The sequence below is a fragment of the Cryptotermes secundus genome, unplaced genomic scaffold (assembly GCF_002891405.2).
Source record: "Cryptotermes secundus unplaced genomic scaffold, Csec_1.0 scaffold286, whole genome shotgun sequence".
Lineage (NCBI taxonomy): Eukaryota > Metazoa > Arthropoda > Insecta > Blattodea > Kalotermitidae > Cryptotermes > Cryptotermes secundus.
In genome coordinates this window covers 2,279,398-2,293,835 of record NW_019736399.1, presented here as the reverse complement: position 1 = coordinate 2,293,835, position 14,438 = coordinate 2,279,398, and the positions used below count along the sequence as shown (strand labels likewise).

Sequence of the window (14,438 nt, the reverse complement as noted above, 5' to 3'; positions counted from 1 at the left end):
ACCCTTGGAGAAATGTCCACCCCTAGCAGAGCAGTATGTAACATGGCTGACTCACAGCCTAGGCTGTTATTGTACAAACCTCTGCTACAAGCGGTTCCTCATACAGAAAAATATGAGTAACTTCGGCAACTTTTAAAAAATACTTGCCATGCATATTAGCAGCTAAAATTTTGACAGTGGATTTTGTTGTGTGTACTCTTGCAGTGTGTGTGTGTGTGTGTGTGTNGGGGGGGGGGCAGGAATCAGGGCAGGTTTCGACATGGAGTTATATTACAACTTGAAATCTTGGAATGGAAAGTCTTGAAATGCTTGCATGAACTGTACAAATTCTATAGTAGTACTTACCAATGCATGTGGGAAACCATTAGTAAAATCTTGGAATGCCTGCATGATCTGTTCCCTTGTCTTGGTAGTCTTAAAGTCCTTGCTGGATTTTCCATCACTCTTCTTGATTCCTTCAATACGGAAGCCAAGTGTTGCTGTGGATGAAATTGTCTCCCTCCAAACCATATATCTGAACAAACAAAATAATAAAACAGTTAATACAACACAGTGACACCTACTTAAGACAGAACACTAAGAGTCATCATACATTTTTCTACCTGAGAGTGGTTTCCTTTTAATTCAAACAAAACAGTACATCAAGAAACTTAATAAAGTTTATCCCGTGCATTTGCGATTAACTCTTTAAGCATACATTCATGCTTGTGTGTACACCATTCTCTTACTGCGAAGTATACAATTTCAGTTTTCTTTGTTTTCTCACTTTTACTCTCTTCAATTGACCCCGCACAGTGAAGAGTGAGTATACAGCCTCTTTGCTCCATATTGTTTTAAAATGTACTGTAAGAAATTGCTTACTTTCATATTACACATCTATTTCACTCCTGTAAACACGGTTATTTTATGAAAATCTTCTACGCACACATCTAATGAAGTTCACCAACAATGTAAACACTAACAGAGTACTTCACCCCTCAATGGCACTTTTAATTCAATTCAATTTATGTAGAGTAGAAAGAACTATGATAAGGACATATAATATATATTGTTTGCACTTGGGACGGAGTTTGTATCATTTATCGTGTAGAGTGCAACAGGATGCTTAAATATAATACTGTCAATTTATGTAAGTACACTGGAAGGAACAAATACTAAACATCACTGGTACTTGATGAAATTCATGTTCAAAGAAAGGATGTGACATCATATAACTTTCCTATTATTTCCTGCTCTGGTATTGCATAGTGATAAGACTTGCAACTACCAGGCAAACTGCGTATGGTTGCCTTGTGACATGAAACCACAGTGAACATTGCTATGAGCAACTGAAGGGAAACAGAAGAAATTTATATTATGGATAAAATTTTTAAGTAATTATTTTAAAAATGAGAAAAATATGGAAACTATAAAAATGAAAGTTCCTTGTTTTCCAGTATTACATCCGCAAACCTGTAGAACGTTACACGACAAGAGGCAAGAGACCTATACTGTAGCAAAAATGTACAGATATGGCAATAGCATGAAATGTCACAAACTAAAGTGCATACATCAAGCAGAAATTGTGTATAAATTATATTCCTATTACATAAAATTAAATTATATATTTGTGACTGTTCATAAGGCAACATTCAAAGGAACCTCAATTATAAACCAGACCCATCTTCAGGAAAAAAGTTTAAGAAAGGCTTAAATCAGAAGTAAATTACAGGCTTATTAATAATTAGAATAAAAACATATTTCATATGATATGTTACAAACGTCCAAAGACAGGAAGAGGTTTCCTATCAGTTACTCTTAATTTGTCTGATGATTACCGAAATGAGACCATTGCATACACAGTATCTCGGATGTCATGGAAAGGTACTATTTGTCGGTATTGTCATCACAATCTTCACACTTCTTGAAACTTAATTCTTAGAATTTTCAAAATAATAACAAGACCGTTAAATGTCAGAACTGGTCTCTTGCCTACATCAACAATTATCTCAGAATTCCCTTTCTTCTGGGTTGGTATCCATAAAGTTATTTTCATGCCATCTTATTTGATATTCCCTTATTAAAAAGTAAAGCTATCTCTGTAACAGACCGTGAAGGTCCATAGGGTTATGAGACATTGAGGGTCCCACATTAGACAATTGGCTCAAAGATTGTTGAGGTTGTTAGCCTTACGCGCCAGCCACGCTTTACTCCCGAGGAAAATTATTTAATTAATTCCTGGTACTCATTTCTGTTAGAGGCTGAGTCGACCCAGGGCCACAGTGCGGCTGGAAGGATTAGGTCAATTGGAAAAAAAAAATTCCAATGGCCTCATGGGGAATTCCCTTATTAATACAAAATTACTTTAATCTATTTTGTGTCTCAGAAATAATGTCTCACTCATAATACTCATAACCTGAACTGAACCTAAGGCTCTTACCTTGGTTTTGTGACACCCTTCAGCCTGTGTTCTTCCTCAGTGGGTGCATTTGGGTCAATTTGTATCATCTTCTCATACATATCCTGTAAACATCACACACTCTTTCAGTAATTTACTGCATACAACAATGCTAACATCATGTGCTCTTTCAGTAAGTTACTGCATACAGCAATGCTAACATCACGTGCTCTTTCAGTAAGTTACTGCATACAACAATGAACAATCCGTGAATTTCTCTTCTTGAACTAAATCAGCCTGCCTTTTCATGACATAATGATAGCTACATGTTTTTGTGAGCAACAAACATGTCACAAAAAACAAACCAAACTCAGAATGGTATAGCATACCAAGTTTGATTGAAGTCAGTCAAGTAGCTTGGACTGTTACTTGCAGACAGAGAGGCTTAAACGTGGTAGAGATGGCAAATCATATGTCACTCACTCATTCACGGAGCTGAGCCCTTCTTGAGAAGCCACCAACTGTGTAGCCACTTAAGAACTTCCCAGCAATTTATGGAACCCAAAGGTTAATTACCATGTTCACAAGAGCCCTCCACTGGTCCCTATCTTGAGCCAGATCAATCCAGTCCACACCATTCCATCCTCTCTCTTCAAGATCCATTTTAATATCAACCACCCAACTATGTCTTAGTCTTCCTAGTAGTCTCTGTCCTTCTGGCTTGCTCATTAATATCCTATACGCATTCCTCTTCTCCCCCATTTGTGCTACATGCCCTGGCCACCTCATCCTCCTTGACTTGATCATTCTAATTATACTTGGAGAAGAGTACAAGTTATGAAGCTCCTCATTGTGTAGTTTTCTCCAATGTCCCTTCATTTCCTCGCTTTTCAATCCATATATTCTTCTCAGCACCCTGTTCTGAAACACCCTCAGTCTATAAACCTCCCTTAATGTCAGAGACAAATTTTCACTTCCATACATAACCACAGGGGCAAACCATAAATGGTTTTCTAAATTGTTTTCAAAACTCGCTCACAAATCTTGGAAAAAATCAAGATATTTATAGTAACATAAAAGAAAAAACTAATTACACTCCACTTATAACAGAAAGTGTTAATTTTCAGTGGATGTCACATGTTCAGCAAATCAAATCGTATGGAAATAAAAGAGTATTGAAGGAAAATATTACTCATAACTTTCTATCAAATCCTATTTCACTTACATTGACCTTGGAATTCAGTAGCAGGGGTCAATCTGAAGAAACAGACACAACTGCTCAAAGTGACGTAAACTGATACACAGCTTTCCAACTTCAGAAGGAGGGGCAAGTGAAAACGGAAATAAAGATCACCACTGCTATACAGATATGGAGTCAGAAACAGGAAATTCAAATTTCTTATCAAATGTCAGGCTAGACAATCCTGTGGTCATGCATGTTGTTTTGTCTGTTAAGAATCGACATACAGTCTGTTGGGGAATTCAGAATACAGTAGACTCCTGATTAACCAGGGACAGATTATCTGTGGGCTTTCTTCAGAAAACTGACAGGTATCCAATGTCAAAACATAAACTTTACATGAAACAGGTTTTGAAAATCGAAGGGAATTTTATTTCACGTTTTATTCTGCACTTGGCAACTCAAGAAGGTTTCTTTGTTTGGATTTCCTTTTTAATGCATATAAATGAAACAGGAGCTTCTCATGTACCACATTCATGTTTCTATTGACATTGTTGAAGTAAAATACACTTATAAGTGTTCTAAGTCTATGCAGTGGATAACCGTAATGCAATTAAGATTGCAACAACACACTCAGATCAGCAATAAATAATGTAAACCTATCCAATTTCCAAATTTCATGACATATCTCATGTCATGGTGAATTCAGCCTGCTGTACACCAATGTAAAGTATGTCACAGAACTGGGTATGTTTGCCCCAAACATCAGGACCAATTAAATACAGAAAAGTGGCAAAAAAAAACACTTACAAAGTATATGTACACATCTCCACTCCTAGTCTGACTGACTCACTAAATAAGCAGATACAACCAAGAATATGCATACACAGCTTCCAAATTTGGTCTAAATGATTCACTATCAAGGATAACTGACAGCAGTGCTCACCTTTCTGAGTTTTGGCTTCTCTTTAGCCTTGGCCAGCTCCTCCTCAAGGTATGTGCGAACACCGATCTTGCAGTCCATGACGCACGGTGATGTGAAGTCCCCAAGCAAGTCCTGTAGCTGCAGGTACATAGCTGAGGCAGTGTTAAAGAAACGCTATGCTGGTAACAAGATTTAACACTAGACTATAAATTTTATTAAGCAAGCATAAAGTGCCAAGTCCAAATTTCAGTGAGAAAACCCAGCAAAATATACCAAAATTGATTACACTGACCAGAAAAGAAAAGGTGCATAAGGCGGCAACTTTGATCAAACTGATCCTCCATATCTTATATATCAGGGGTTATTGACACGAAATTCTCCCCTCAAGAAGAATGGACAACTTTGAAATGTATGCACAGCTAACAATTATGGCACATTCATGCAATCAATTTGATTTCTTTCATTTTGGTCCGTCACACTAACAGTTACAATTACAAAAGACAAGTCCGTCCAATGTGACTATTTCAGTTTTCTCACTTGATGATTCACAAGCCTTACATGTTTTGATCCATTTGGATCATCTTCAGAGGCACCAAACGCTTTTAAGAAACCACTATCACAACAGTTGTCATATGAAATACACATGTAATGGCCAAGTACCCAATGTTCCATCTATCACTCACAGCAGCCTTTCTGGTTATAGAAATATTTAAAGTTGTTTTAAAGTTTTAAAAACTTTGTTCAGAATTAAAATACATAAACCATACGGTTCGTGTCAATAACCCCTGTCGCCTCTCTTCAAGGTGGCCGATGTTGTGCCTCCTATGTAACTTAGGGAGATTCTTAATATTGTCCGTTATGATTTCTTGGCCAGCTGTGCTGTGTATATACAACATCAGCCACCTTGAAGAGAGGTGACAGGGGTTATTGACACGAACCGTATGGTTTATGTATTTTAATTCTGAACAAAGTTTTTAAAACAACTTTAAATATTTCTATAACCAGAAAGGCTGCTGTGAGTGATAGATGGAACATTGGGTACTTGGCCATTACATGTGTATTTCATATGACAACTGTTGTGATAGTGGTTTCTTAAAAGCGTTTGGTGCCTCTGAAGATGATCCAAATGGATCAAAACATGTAAGGCTTGTGAATCATCAAGTGAGAAAACTGAAATAGTCACATTGGACGACTTGTCTTTTGTAATTGTCACGCAATCAGTTTTACCTCAGAAACCATGTAACATACCTAAGTAATGTATTGGATATATAATGTGTAGCATTTCTCCTCACAACTTTTGCTAAAGTGCTTTTGCTCCGATAAATTCTTTGTGAGCTATACAGAAGCTGCTCTCAAGATGCATGCAGAAACACAAGTAGACCTCCATGTAAAGTGTCTGTTATTTTGTTCAATTGTAACCAAAATTGGAATGTATACACAAATGTTTGCAAAATTTCCTAACATCAAATCTGATTAAACCCATTCAGTAAGTCCAGATTTATTATCTGTGGAGGAGCAGACAGATTAAGAAAAGCTAAGAGGTGCATTTTCTAAGCTTATCTCTGCATTTAATATCCTGTACACTCTTCCCATAAGTCTTACTGTTTTCAAGATATAGAGAAGTGAATGCATCAGATTGCTTCCTATGGATATATTTCCTAACTTCTTAAATAATTCTCAACATGGTCATTTGGGTTGTGGCATGATGCAGTCTTGGAGATGGAAACCACAATTTTTGGAGGAACATGCTGTCTCCGTCCTCAAGGTGATGTGATTAGGATGAGGTATTTTTGGGTATACCAGACCCCAGGAAGAGGTACATGTAACAAAATTGGGATCCAGCAAGTTCCAGGGTTAATTATATTCCAACTATCAATCATGAAACTTCCACATGACTAACCACAATAATTCATAACATTCCTAAGCTTAATATACCTACTGCTGCACAAAGGATCCCACACAAAATCCAACCTGCCTTCATTTCCTAATGGAAGATGATACCATGTATGCGAAATGTTTCCTCTGGAGACAAGTGGAGGAACTGTTTTGGAATAGACTGTGGACCTGTCTGACAGATTACTGATGAATGAATGAAAGTACATAACTTAATTTCAGGAGTACAATGTTACTCCTGCACAAAGCATCCCAAAACAAACTCCCACCTGCCTTTATTTTTTAATTGAATACAAGAGTGTTAATCTTGTGGTAACATAAAATATACAGCACTGCCCATCTTATTCTTCAATTGATTTTTCATTCATGTAATAAAAAGGAGCTATATTTTCCAAAATGTATACTTATTTACTCTTGTCCTGTCTTTTTTCCTGCTTTATAAACTGAAGTAAATTAATTCCACCTCTCCTTTCAACAACTGAAGAGTAAGATAAGTTGGCAGTAGTAGTTCCTGCCACATGTCAGTTGCTTTTGCTTGCTTTCAAAATGGCATTTTGCATAATTCATCACATACTTCCATGCTGCGGGATACAATACAGAGATTGACTTCCTCATTACATATTTCTTATGTCATTCCTTTACTAGCACTTTAGAGGAAGAGCTTTAAGGAAACTAGGGAAACAGCAGTTGAGAATCAATGATAACTCTCTCAAAATTTTAATACAAAGAATTCCTGAACAGTCTAAAACTATCTAAAAGTCCAGAAATAAACGCTCACTTGTCTATGGATATATGATTTTGGTGAATGTGGAACGACTCATTGTTTCTTATAATTCCGAAGGGAAGTATGCAACTCAAAGAAATCCTCCAGTTTTAAAGTTCCTGTAAACAAATCATTGTAACTGTCATTATAGTTTTTGTTACTATTATTATCAACACTACTAATATCATTATTATACCACATAATATACTTTGAATTTAAAAATAACAATAAAAAGTTTTTAAAAACTGCATCAAAAACTTCTCCCTTCACAGTCTTTTAACAAGAGCTGGATGTTAGCCATTTATAGGTAGTAAACATGCTCCTATCTGCAAAAAGCAATCTTTGTTGCAACTTCTACTGATAAGGATACAATCTCCATCTTCACAGGTAACGTGCCCTTTGTACTCAGGTACATAGGGCCTCAAAACGTCCTTCATAAGAACCTGAAAGCATAGCTCCTCCTTAGGACACAACTTCTTCAAGATCGTGCCTTGTTCAGGTCCTGCCTTAAAGTTTCCTGTAACAAAACACAACTATATTGTAATGAAACCCATTTTGAGATACAGAGTGGACAGTTTATCATTTTACCTGATCTGAATGAAGATACACTGGGTAGTCTTCAAATTACTGTGTTCTGATCAAGTTGTATTTTCACGAAATACAACCCCAAGTAAAACAGACTGGTCTACTGTGTAACAGAACAGCACTTTATCTCCACAACAAAGTGCTGAGCAGAACTAACAAACATACGGTAAGAATTGCAGAGAACATTACATGCTGAACACCTTCACAATCTGTACCTCTGACCAAATACTATTTTTGGAAATCAAATAAAAAAGGATTAGATGAGCAGGAGATGTAGCATGAACGGGAAAAAATGAGAAACGTATACTAAATACGGTTATGAAACAAAAAGGGGAGAAACCATATGCTAGAACTAGGCATAGATGAATAAAATTACAGTAGATATTAAAGAGGTGTACACTAAATTCAAATGGCTACAGAGAGCCTACAGAAAAATTGTGTACTTTGGTGAAAACGGCAATAACCTTCAAGTTTTGCAGTTCTACCTTCTGGGATAAACACTGTGTAGTCCACTGAAAGTAAACATGTCGCCTCCATCTTCAGGATATTCCTCTGAAACGACAGCTGACTTTCAACGGGCTATGCAGTGTCATATCCCAGAAGACAGATCTCTCCATAATTGCTTCTCACATTCTATAACCTTCAAGTTCCTTAACAGCAGGAACTTCATTCATTTTTCAGGAAAGCCTGTGCAAGGCTGAGAAGTGAAACGTGCAACAAATCGGCAAGTGTTCACAGTTCTCAGTATAAAAATTGCCTTCATCATGTTCTTTATGCCCCAAAATCTCTACTCCACATCGTTTAACATCCATGAAAACTGCAAACATTGGGGAGGGTATGACGTTAAGCTCCATAAAAGAAACAGAAAAGTTACATATACATCTGGGGCTCACCCAACCTATCTATTGGGTAACAGGGGCTCTATTCCAGGGGGTAAAGCGGCCGCTGACCACTCACATCCAGCTAGTGCTGAGGTCAAGAAAACGTGGATCTATTCGTCCACTCCCACATACGTATTCACGATGCAGTGCTTAATTAGTTAAACACAGGGACAACTTCTCATACAAACATACATCACATACATTACATCGCGGGATCGAATCCTGATGAGGTCGATTTTTTCAATTTACCTAATCCTTCCAGCCACACTATGGCCCTGGGGTCGACTTAGCCTCTAACAGAAATGAGTACCAGGGATATTACTGGGGGTAAGGGGCGGCAGGCGCGTAAGGCTGACAGCTATACCGCCATCTGTGAGCAGACGGTCTAAAAAATGTGGGAACCTTAACATCTCACAACCCTATCGGCCTCCACGGCCTGTTTCAGGGATACCTTTACTTATTTATTTACATACATTACATATATTTGTACATACACACATATACTACAAGATGAAGCGCATAGCTATTCCATACCTTCCAAGACTGAGGCAAAAAATATACCTGTACATGCGAAAAGCGTTAGCAGATGCGTGTTGAAACAGTTTAAATTTTGAACAGAATATTACAGTGCTGTATACAGAAAAGATATGTCTTTCAGTTGTTACAGTTCAGATTTATTTGCATTGAGCAATTGAAGGTGGGTTCTGGGAGATAAAAGACACTGACGTGGACGGCCTCCCTACACGGCTGCGTTCGCTTGTTTCTTCACGTTATGTATTCATATACAAAAGGCACAAAGCACAAGTATTCGCATCACGAACAAGTAGGGGTGACCAATTCCAGCTTATTCCTCATCAGCAGAAACATCGACTCTTCGCCCAAGGATACATAGGTTATTTTGTAATATTGTCAGTGACTACACTGTACAGCAACGGGCAGAAGGATCACAGAGCTGAGCCCTTCTTGAGGAGCCGCCAAATCTTCAGCTATTCAAGAATTTCCTAGCATTTTATGGAACCCGAAGGTTCATCACCGTGTTCACAAGAGCCCTCCACTGGTCCCTTTCCTGAGCCACATCTATCCAATCCATACCATCCCATCCTGTCTCTAAGTTCCATTCTAATATTGTCCACGCACCTACGCCTTGGTCTTCCCTGTGGTCTCTTTCCTTCTGGCTTTCCCACCAATATCCTATACGCATTCCTCGTCTCCCCCATTCGTGCTATATGACCTGCCCACCTCATCCTCCTTGACTTGATCATTCTAATTATACTAGGAGAAGGGTACAAGTTATGGCGCTCCTCATTATGCAGTTTTCTCCAACCTCCTGTCACTTCATCACTCTTCGGTCAAAATATTCTCCTCAACACCCTGTTCTCAAACACCCTTAGTCTATAACGAATTGGAAATCATTTGAAAAGAAGCGACCGTTGTCTTCTCGAGGTACTATTACATTAACATGGATGGACCGGGGAAAACCGTGGAACTTCTCCGGCTAGCGGATGTCCTGGCCGAGAGGGAACCAACCATATTGAGAATACGAGTCTATAGAGTGTTAACTCTACACTAACCTGCTAGTTAATTAATACTCAAATTACGAAATTAAAGTTTACTGGTGCAATAAAAAGATTGAGAACTATGATTCAAATTCCATCTAATAAGCAATGTTTACATATCACTTTAACTGTCGTGGCTACTGTACGTACTGACAATATGATGTAAATATATAACAATATAGATTTTACGTTTATCCCCGGTAGGAAATATATGAAAGAGAATAGTAACATCTTCATTTATCCTTTCCATCTACGCCAGCCTAAGGGTCGAGGATTATCTGATGACCATTTATCAACTGAATACACTGTACACACGAAAAATGACTGTGAACTATGAACTCGAAATGTGGGATCAGTCAAACAATCCAACCGTCAAGAGCAGGCCTACATTCCTAGATCGCAGCATTTAGAATTTCTGATGGACAGAAAATCAGATCGATCACACGTTTTGTTGAAAAAAAAAAGTCGGCAATTGATATCCGAGCTTTTACACAAACTGTGATACGACTATTTAGTGATATCAGAAGTTAGGGACTGACCATCAGTGAGTAAACGAGGAATGGAACATTATGACATACGAGTAGATAGATATTTAATGCTTGTAGTTTCATAGGCGACTGTGTTTTCTCGCGAATTAAGAGTTTTTACAGATGTTAATGGATGTGCACTGGATTTACCTGGACCAGGGTAAGCACCAATGGTGAACGTATGCGATAACGAACCTCCGGCTTGTCGGTTCGTACGTTAGTTAACGACACTTTCAGTATCACGACTGTAAATCGTCTCATATCTTCGGGTTCCGTAAAGGAGACTACATGTGACTGTGTTTCTTCTGCAGGTTGGTAACCCCTGGTTCTGAGATATGCACATCTATTCTATTTGCCAGAAGCAGATCTCACATTCTCCTTATTGCGGCCAGGATACCATCTAGCAGCAAGAATTTATTAGGACACACGCAGACACGTTGTCTAAGGCAGCACTTGCACACACCGGCTCTGCCGTGTCCAAGAATACGAGCAGCCATTTTGCTTTCTCACATTACAAATTTAAGAGGTTAACGTTTACGGATTATCGAACACTCGACGTCACACTTCATGGCCTCATTTGTCCGCGTTTATCTATTCTCCCTTTGTAGCCTGATAGGCGCACAGTTTTACCTAATTTTAAACCGGATTATCTTCTGTGTAGGCACTATGATACAAGCCGAAAGGTAGCGGTTTCGATTCCCAATGAGGTCATTGGATTTTTCAATTGACCTAATCCTTCTAGCAAAACTATGACCATGGGGTCGACACAGCCTGTAACAGAAATGAGTACCAGGAATATTCCTGGGGGTAAGGGGCGGCATGCCGGCGCGTAAGGCTGACAACCTCACCGCCATCTGTGAGCCGACTGTCTAGAGAAAATGTGGGAGCCTCGACGTCTCACAACAATATGAGTCTCCACGGCCTGTTACAGGATAGGTCTTCTTCTCATTTTATATGTTGAGATTTTAATTCGTGTTATTTTGGGGCCATATTTGTGGGCCCTTATACAGCCTGAGGCAGTGTTGATTTTATTTCATTTGTTATGGTTTTATGTCGCAGTTTTATCAAAATTCTGTCAGACACCCCTTACAGTCCTATCTAATTTGAAATTTGTTTCTCTAATACTATTTTGACTTCGATTTTATTCATTAGTAAATAGCCTTTGATGCTAAAGTTCTTAAAATGCACTCACTCACTCACTCACTCAATACTTTAGAAAAGGTTACTCAGTTTTCAGTACTGTTCGTTATTTGTACAAAACACAAAGAAATTAATACTCGTTAAGGGTAGCTCATGGGGAGTCGGGAGAGCTCAGTCGGGCCGGGGTTTGAATACCGGCAAGAGAAAGATGTTTCTCCTCTCCATAACATCCAGACCGGCTCTGTGCCATTTCGCTGTGGGTAAAGCGACCGGGCGTGAAGCTGACCACCCACCTCCATCTAGTGCCGAGGTCAATAAGAGCGGAGCTATTCCTCCACTCCTCCATGTTTCTTCATGGCATAGTGCTTAATTAAATAAACATAGGGACGACTTTACCATTTTTATTAGGAGCTCATACCAGGCCGTTACATTTTCCAAAATTTTTGTACTGATTTCGATTAATTTGCTTATCGGATGGCTGTATTCTTCCGTCGCAGAGCGAATTTAATTTTGGTCGATAACGACATAACCAACGTTAAGGGATATTTTACGTAAAGATCAAAGAAAACTTGCTGATTTGTCAACATACAAAAAAACTGAACGGAAAACTGTATATTACACAAAACAAAGGCCACATCTTAATAAGATTCACATCTTGCATACATGTTACCACGCAGTTCTACGCTGCTTCATAAACTCCTTTTTTAATTCGCTTAGTGAGGGGGGGGGGGTCCAACTGGGCCCACTCGGCACGTCCGCCACTACTGGCCTATTGTACCTGCCCCGGGTGATTATGATGGAGAATTTGGTGGAATAAAGATTGGCAGGGGAAACCGAAGTACTGGGAGAAAACCTGCCCTAGCGCCACTTCGTCCACCACAAATCAAATTTGACCAGACCCAGGATCGAACCCGAGCCGCCGCGGTAGGAAGCTTCACTAACTTCCTCTCATTTCTCACAACAAACGGCGTTAAGTGTCCGTTAGGGAGACAGGGGAGGGGAGTGTTCATAAAAACATGTAGTTTTGAACACCATGTCCTTTGTCACAAATTCTCACAGCAGTTTGGAATGCACGGCACGTAAGAACGGTCTGAGCATTGAAGTGCTCGATTTCGGCGTTATTTTTACTCATGTTTCAACAGAGACGAAATACCTACCTTGATGACCTGCAAGTTGAACCCAAGGATACCTCTGTTTCTTGTACGTCTGGAAGAACGGAGTCCATTGAACAATATTTCGCAGTTTCCGCCAACCAGAAGGCTGAAAAGAAAAGATAACATTTATATTATGATTTATGAAAATATTAAACACTTTTAACTCCGACGTAATTAAATGAAGCTTTTGGTCTGATCTGGCAACGTTTGTTGTCATGCTTTGAGTCATAAGGTATTGTATGTAACACAGATATACACAACATACAACGCCACGACACGACATCACGATGAGATGCCGTCACACAGATCAAAACAACCAAGAATTACACAACTTCTATATAAACAATTCGCTGGAGCAATATACAGCGTAACGAAATTATACCCTGTACAGCAATAGGAAGATCAAACCAATACGGCATCGTTTAAAAAGAAGACCTCGATGCACAAGCGCCCCCAAACATAAGTGTTCCTACTATCTGAACAACATATCAATGTGCAGGGTTGAAAAGGTTTTATGAAGTCTGCACAATTTCAATTTTTTATTGATAATTTTAATTTTTAATATTAAATTTATCTTATTTACTTGACTGTTAATTCAAAAACGTGCAAAAAACTTGTAACAACATAATATAGATTCATATTGAAATTCAGACACAATTCACTTAACTAATGCTTGTACTCATCATGCACCTGATGATGACCCAAAATAGGGGTCGAAACATGTAGCGTGAGCAACAAATAAAAACAAAATGTTTACGCATTAGTGTGTGTATTTTGTTGTTCTTTCAGAAATATCGTTGTGTAGACTGCCCTTACTGTGTGTATGTATGACACACCACGGGATGCATATGTGACGTTCGTAAATTCGTAAACAGACGGAAGAAACACGAAACAGTTCTTTATGCCCCTCTTAGTCTGAGGAGGAAAGTGAACAAAAACATAAATAAAGAACTTCTGGAAGAAACTAGACTCTATACTATCTATGCAAGCATGGAAAAGGATGTTTGTCTGTGGTCTGCATCAACTGCAGAGGTCATTTAACGTAATGTGACATGAGATGTTTAACATATACACTACAGTTTTTGTGGGGAAAAAAAAAAACATGAAACAAGCCTGTTGCATAAAATTATCCTGTCATATCAGAAATCGACTGAAACGAGTGTAATTAATTTATGAAGCGGATTCGCCGTAACCGGCTGCTTCCAAACTATTAGTTCACTCTCTGTATAATTCAGAACAAAAGCTGGGGCGCTGTATAGTTAAAATAGGAGGATGTTTTCTTCTGTTCGGGACAGAACTGTGACAAAATGTCGGCATTTGTAAGCTTACTGTCCTCATACGACACTGGATATGGGCATACCGACAAATTCTGCCAAAAAAAAATGCATTCCAACATCAACCATAAAGAGGTATTCGACTCCTCATATACATATGAGCCTCGATAATACAATGGTACG

General features: G+C 38.7%; 1 protein-coding gene across 1 annotated transcript in view; it reads right to left on the bottom strand.

Annotated features, from left to right (window-relative positions):
* The window catches only part of LOC111869848, a 365,921-nt gene that overhangs the window by 4,428 nt on the left and 347,055 nt on the right, over window positions 1–14,438 (bottom strand). Inside the window, exons 4-8 of the mRNA XM_023861680.2 lie at window positions 12,985–13,087; window positions 7,509–7,655; window positions 4,504–4,634; window positions 2,420–2,502; window positions 346–514 (exon numbers count right to left, since the gene is read on the bottom strand). Coding sequence (XP_023717448.1) covers window positions 346–514; window positions 2,420–2,502; window positions 4,504–4,634; window positions 7,509–7,655; window positions 12,985–13,087 — 633 coding nt within the window. The remainder of the gene's footprint in view (window positions 1–345; window positions 515–2,419; window positions 2,503–4,503; window positions 4,635–7,508; window positions 7,656–12,984; window positions 13,088–14,438) is intronic.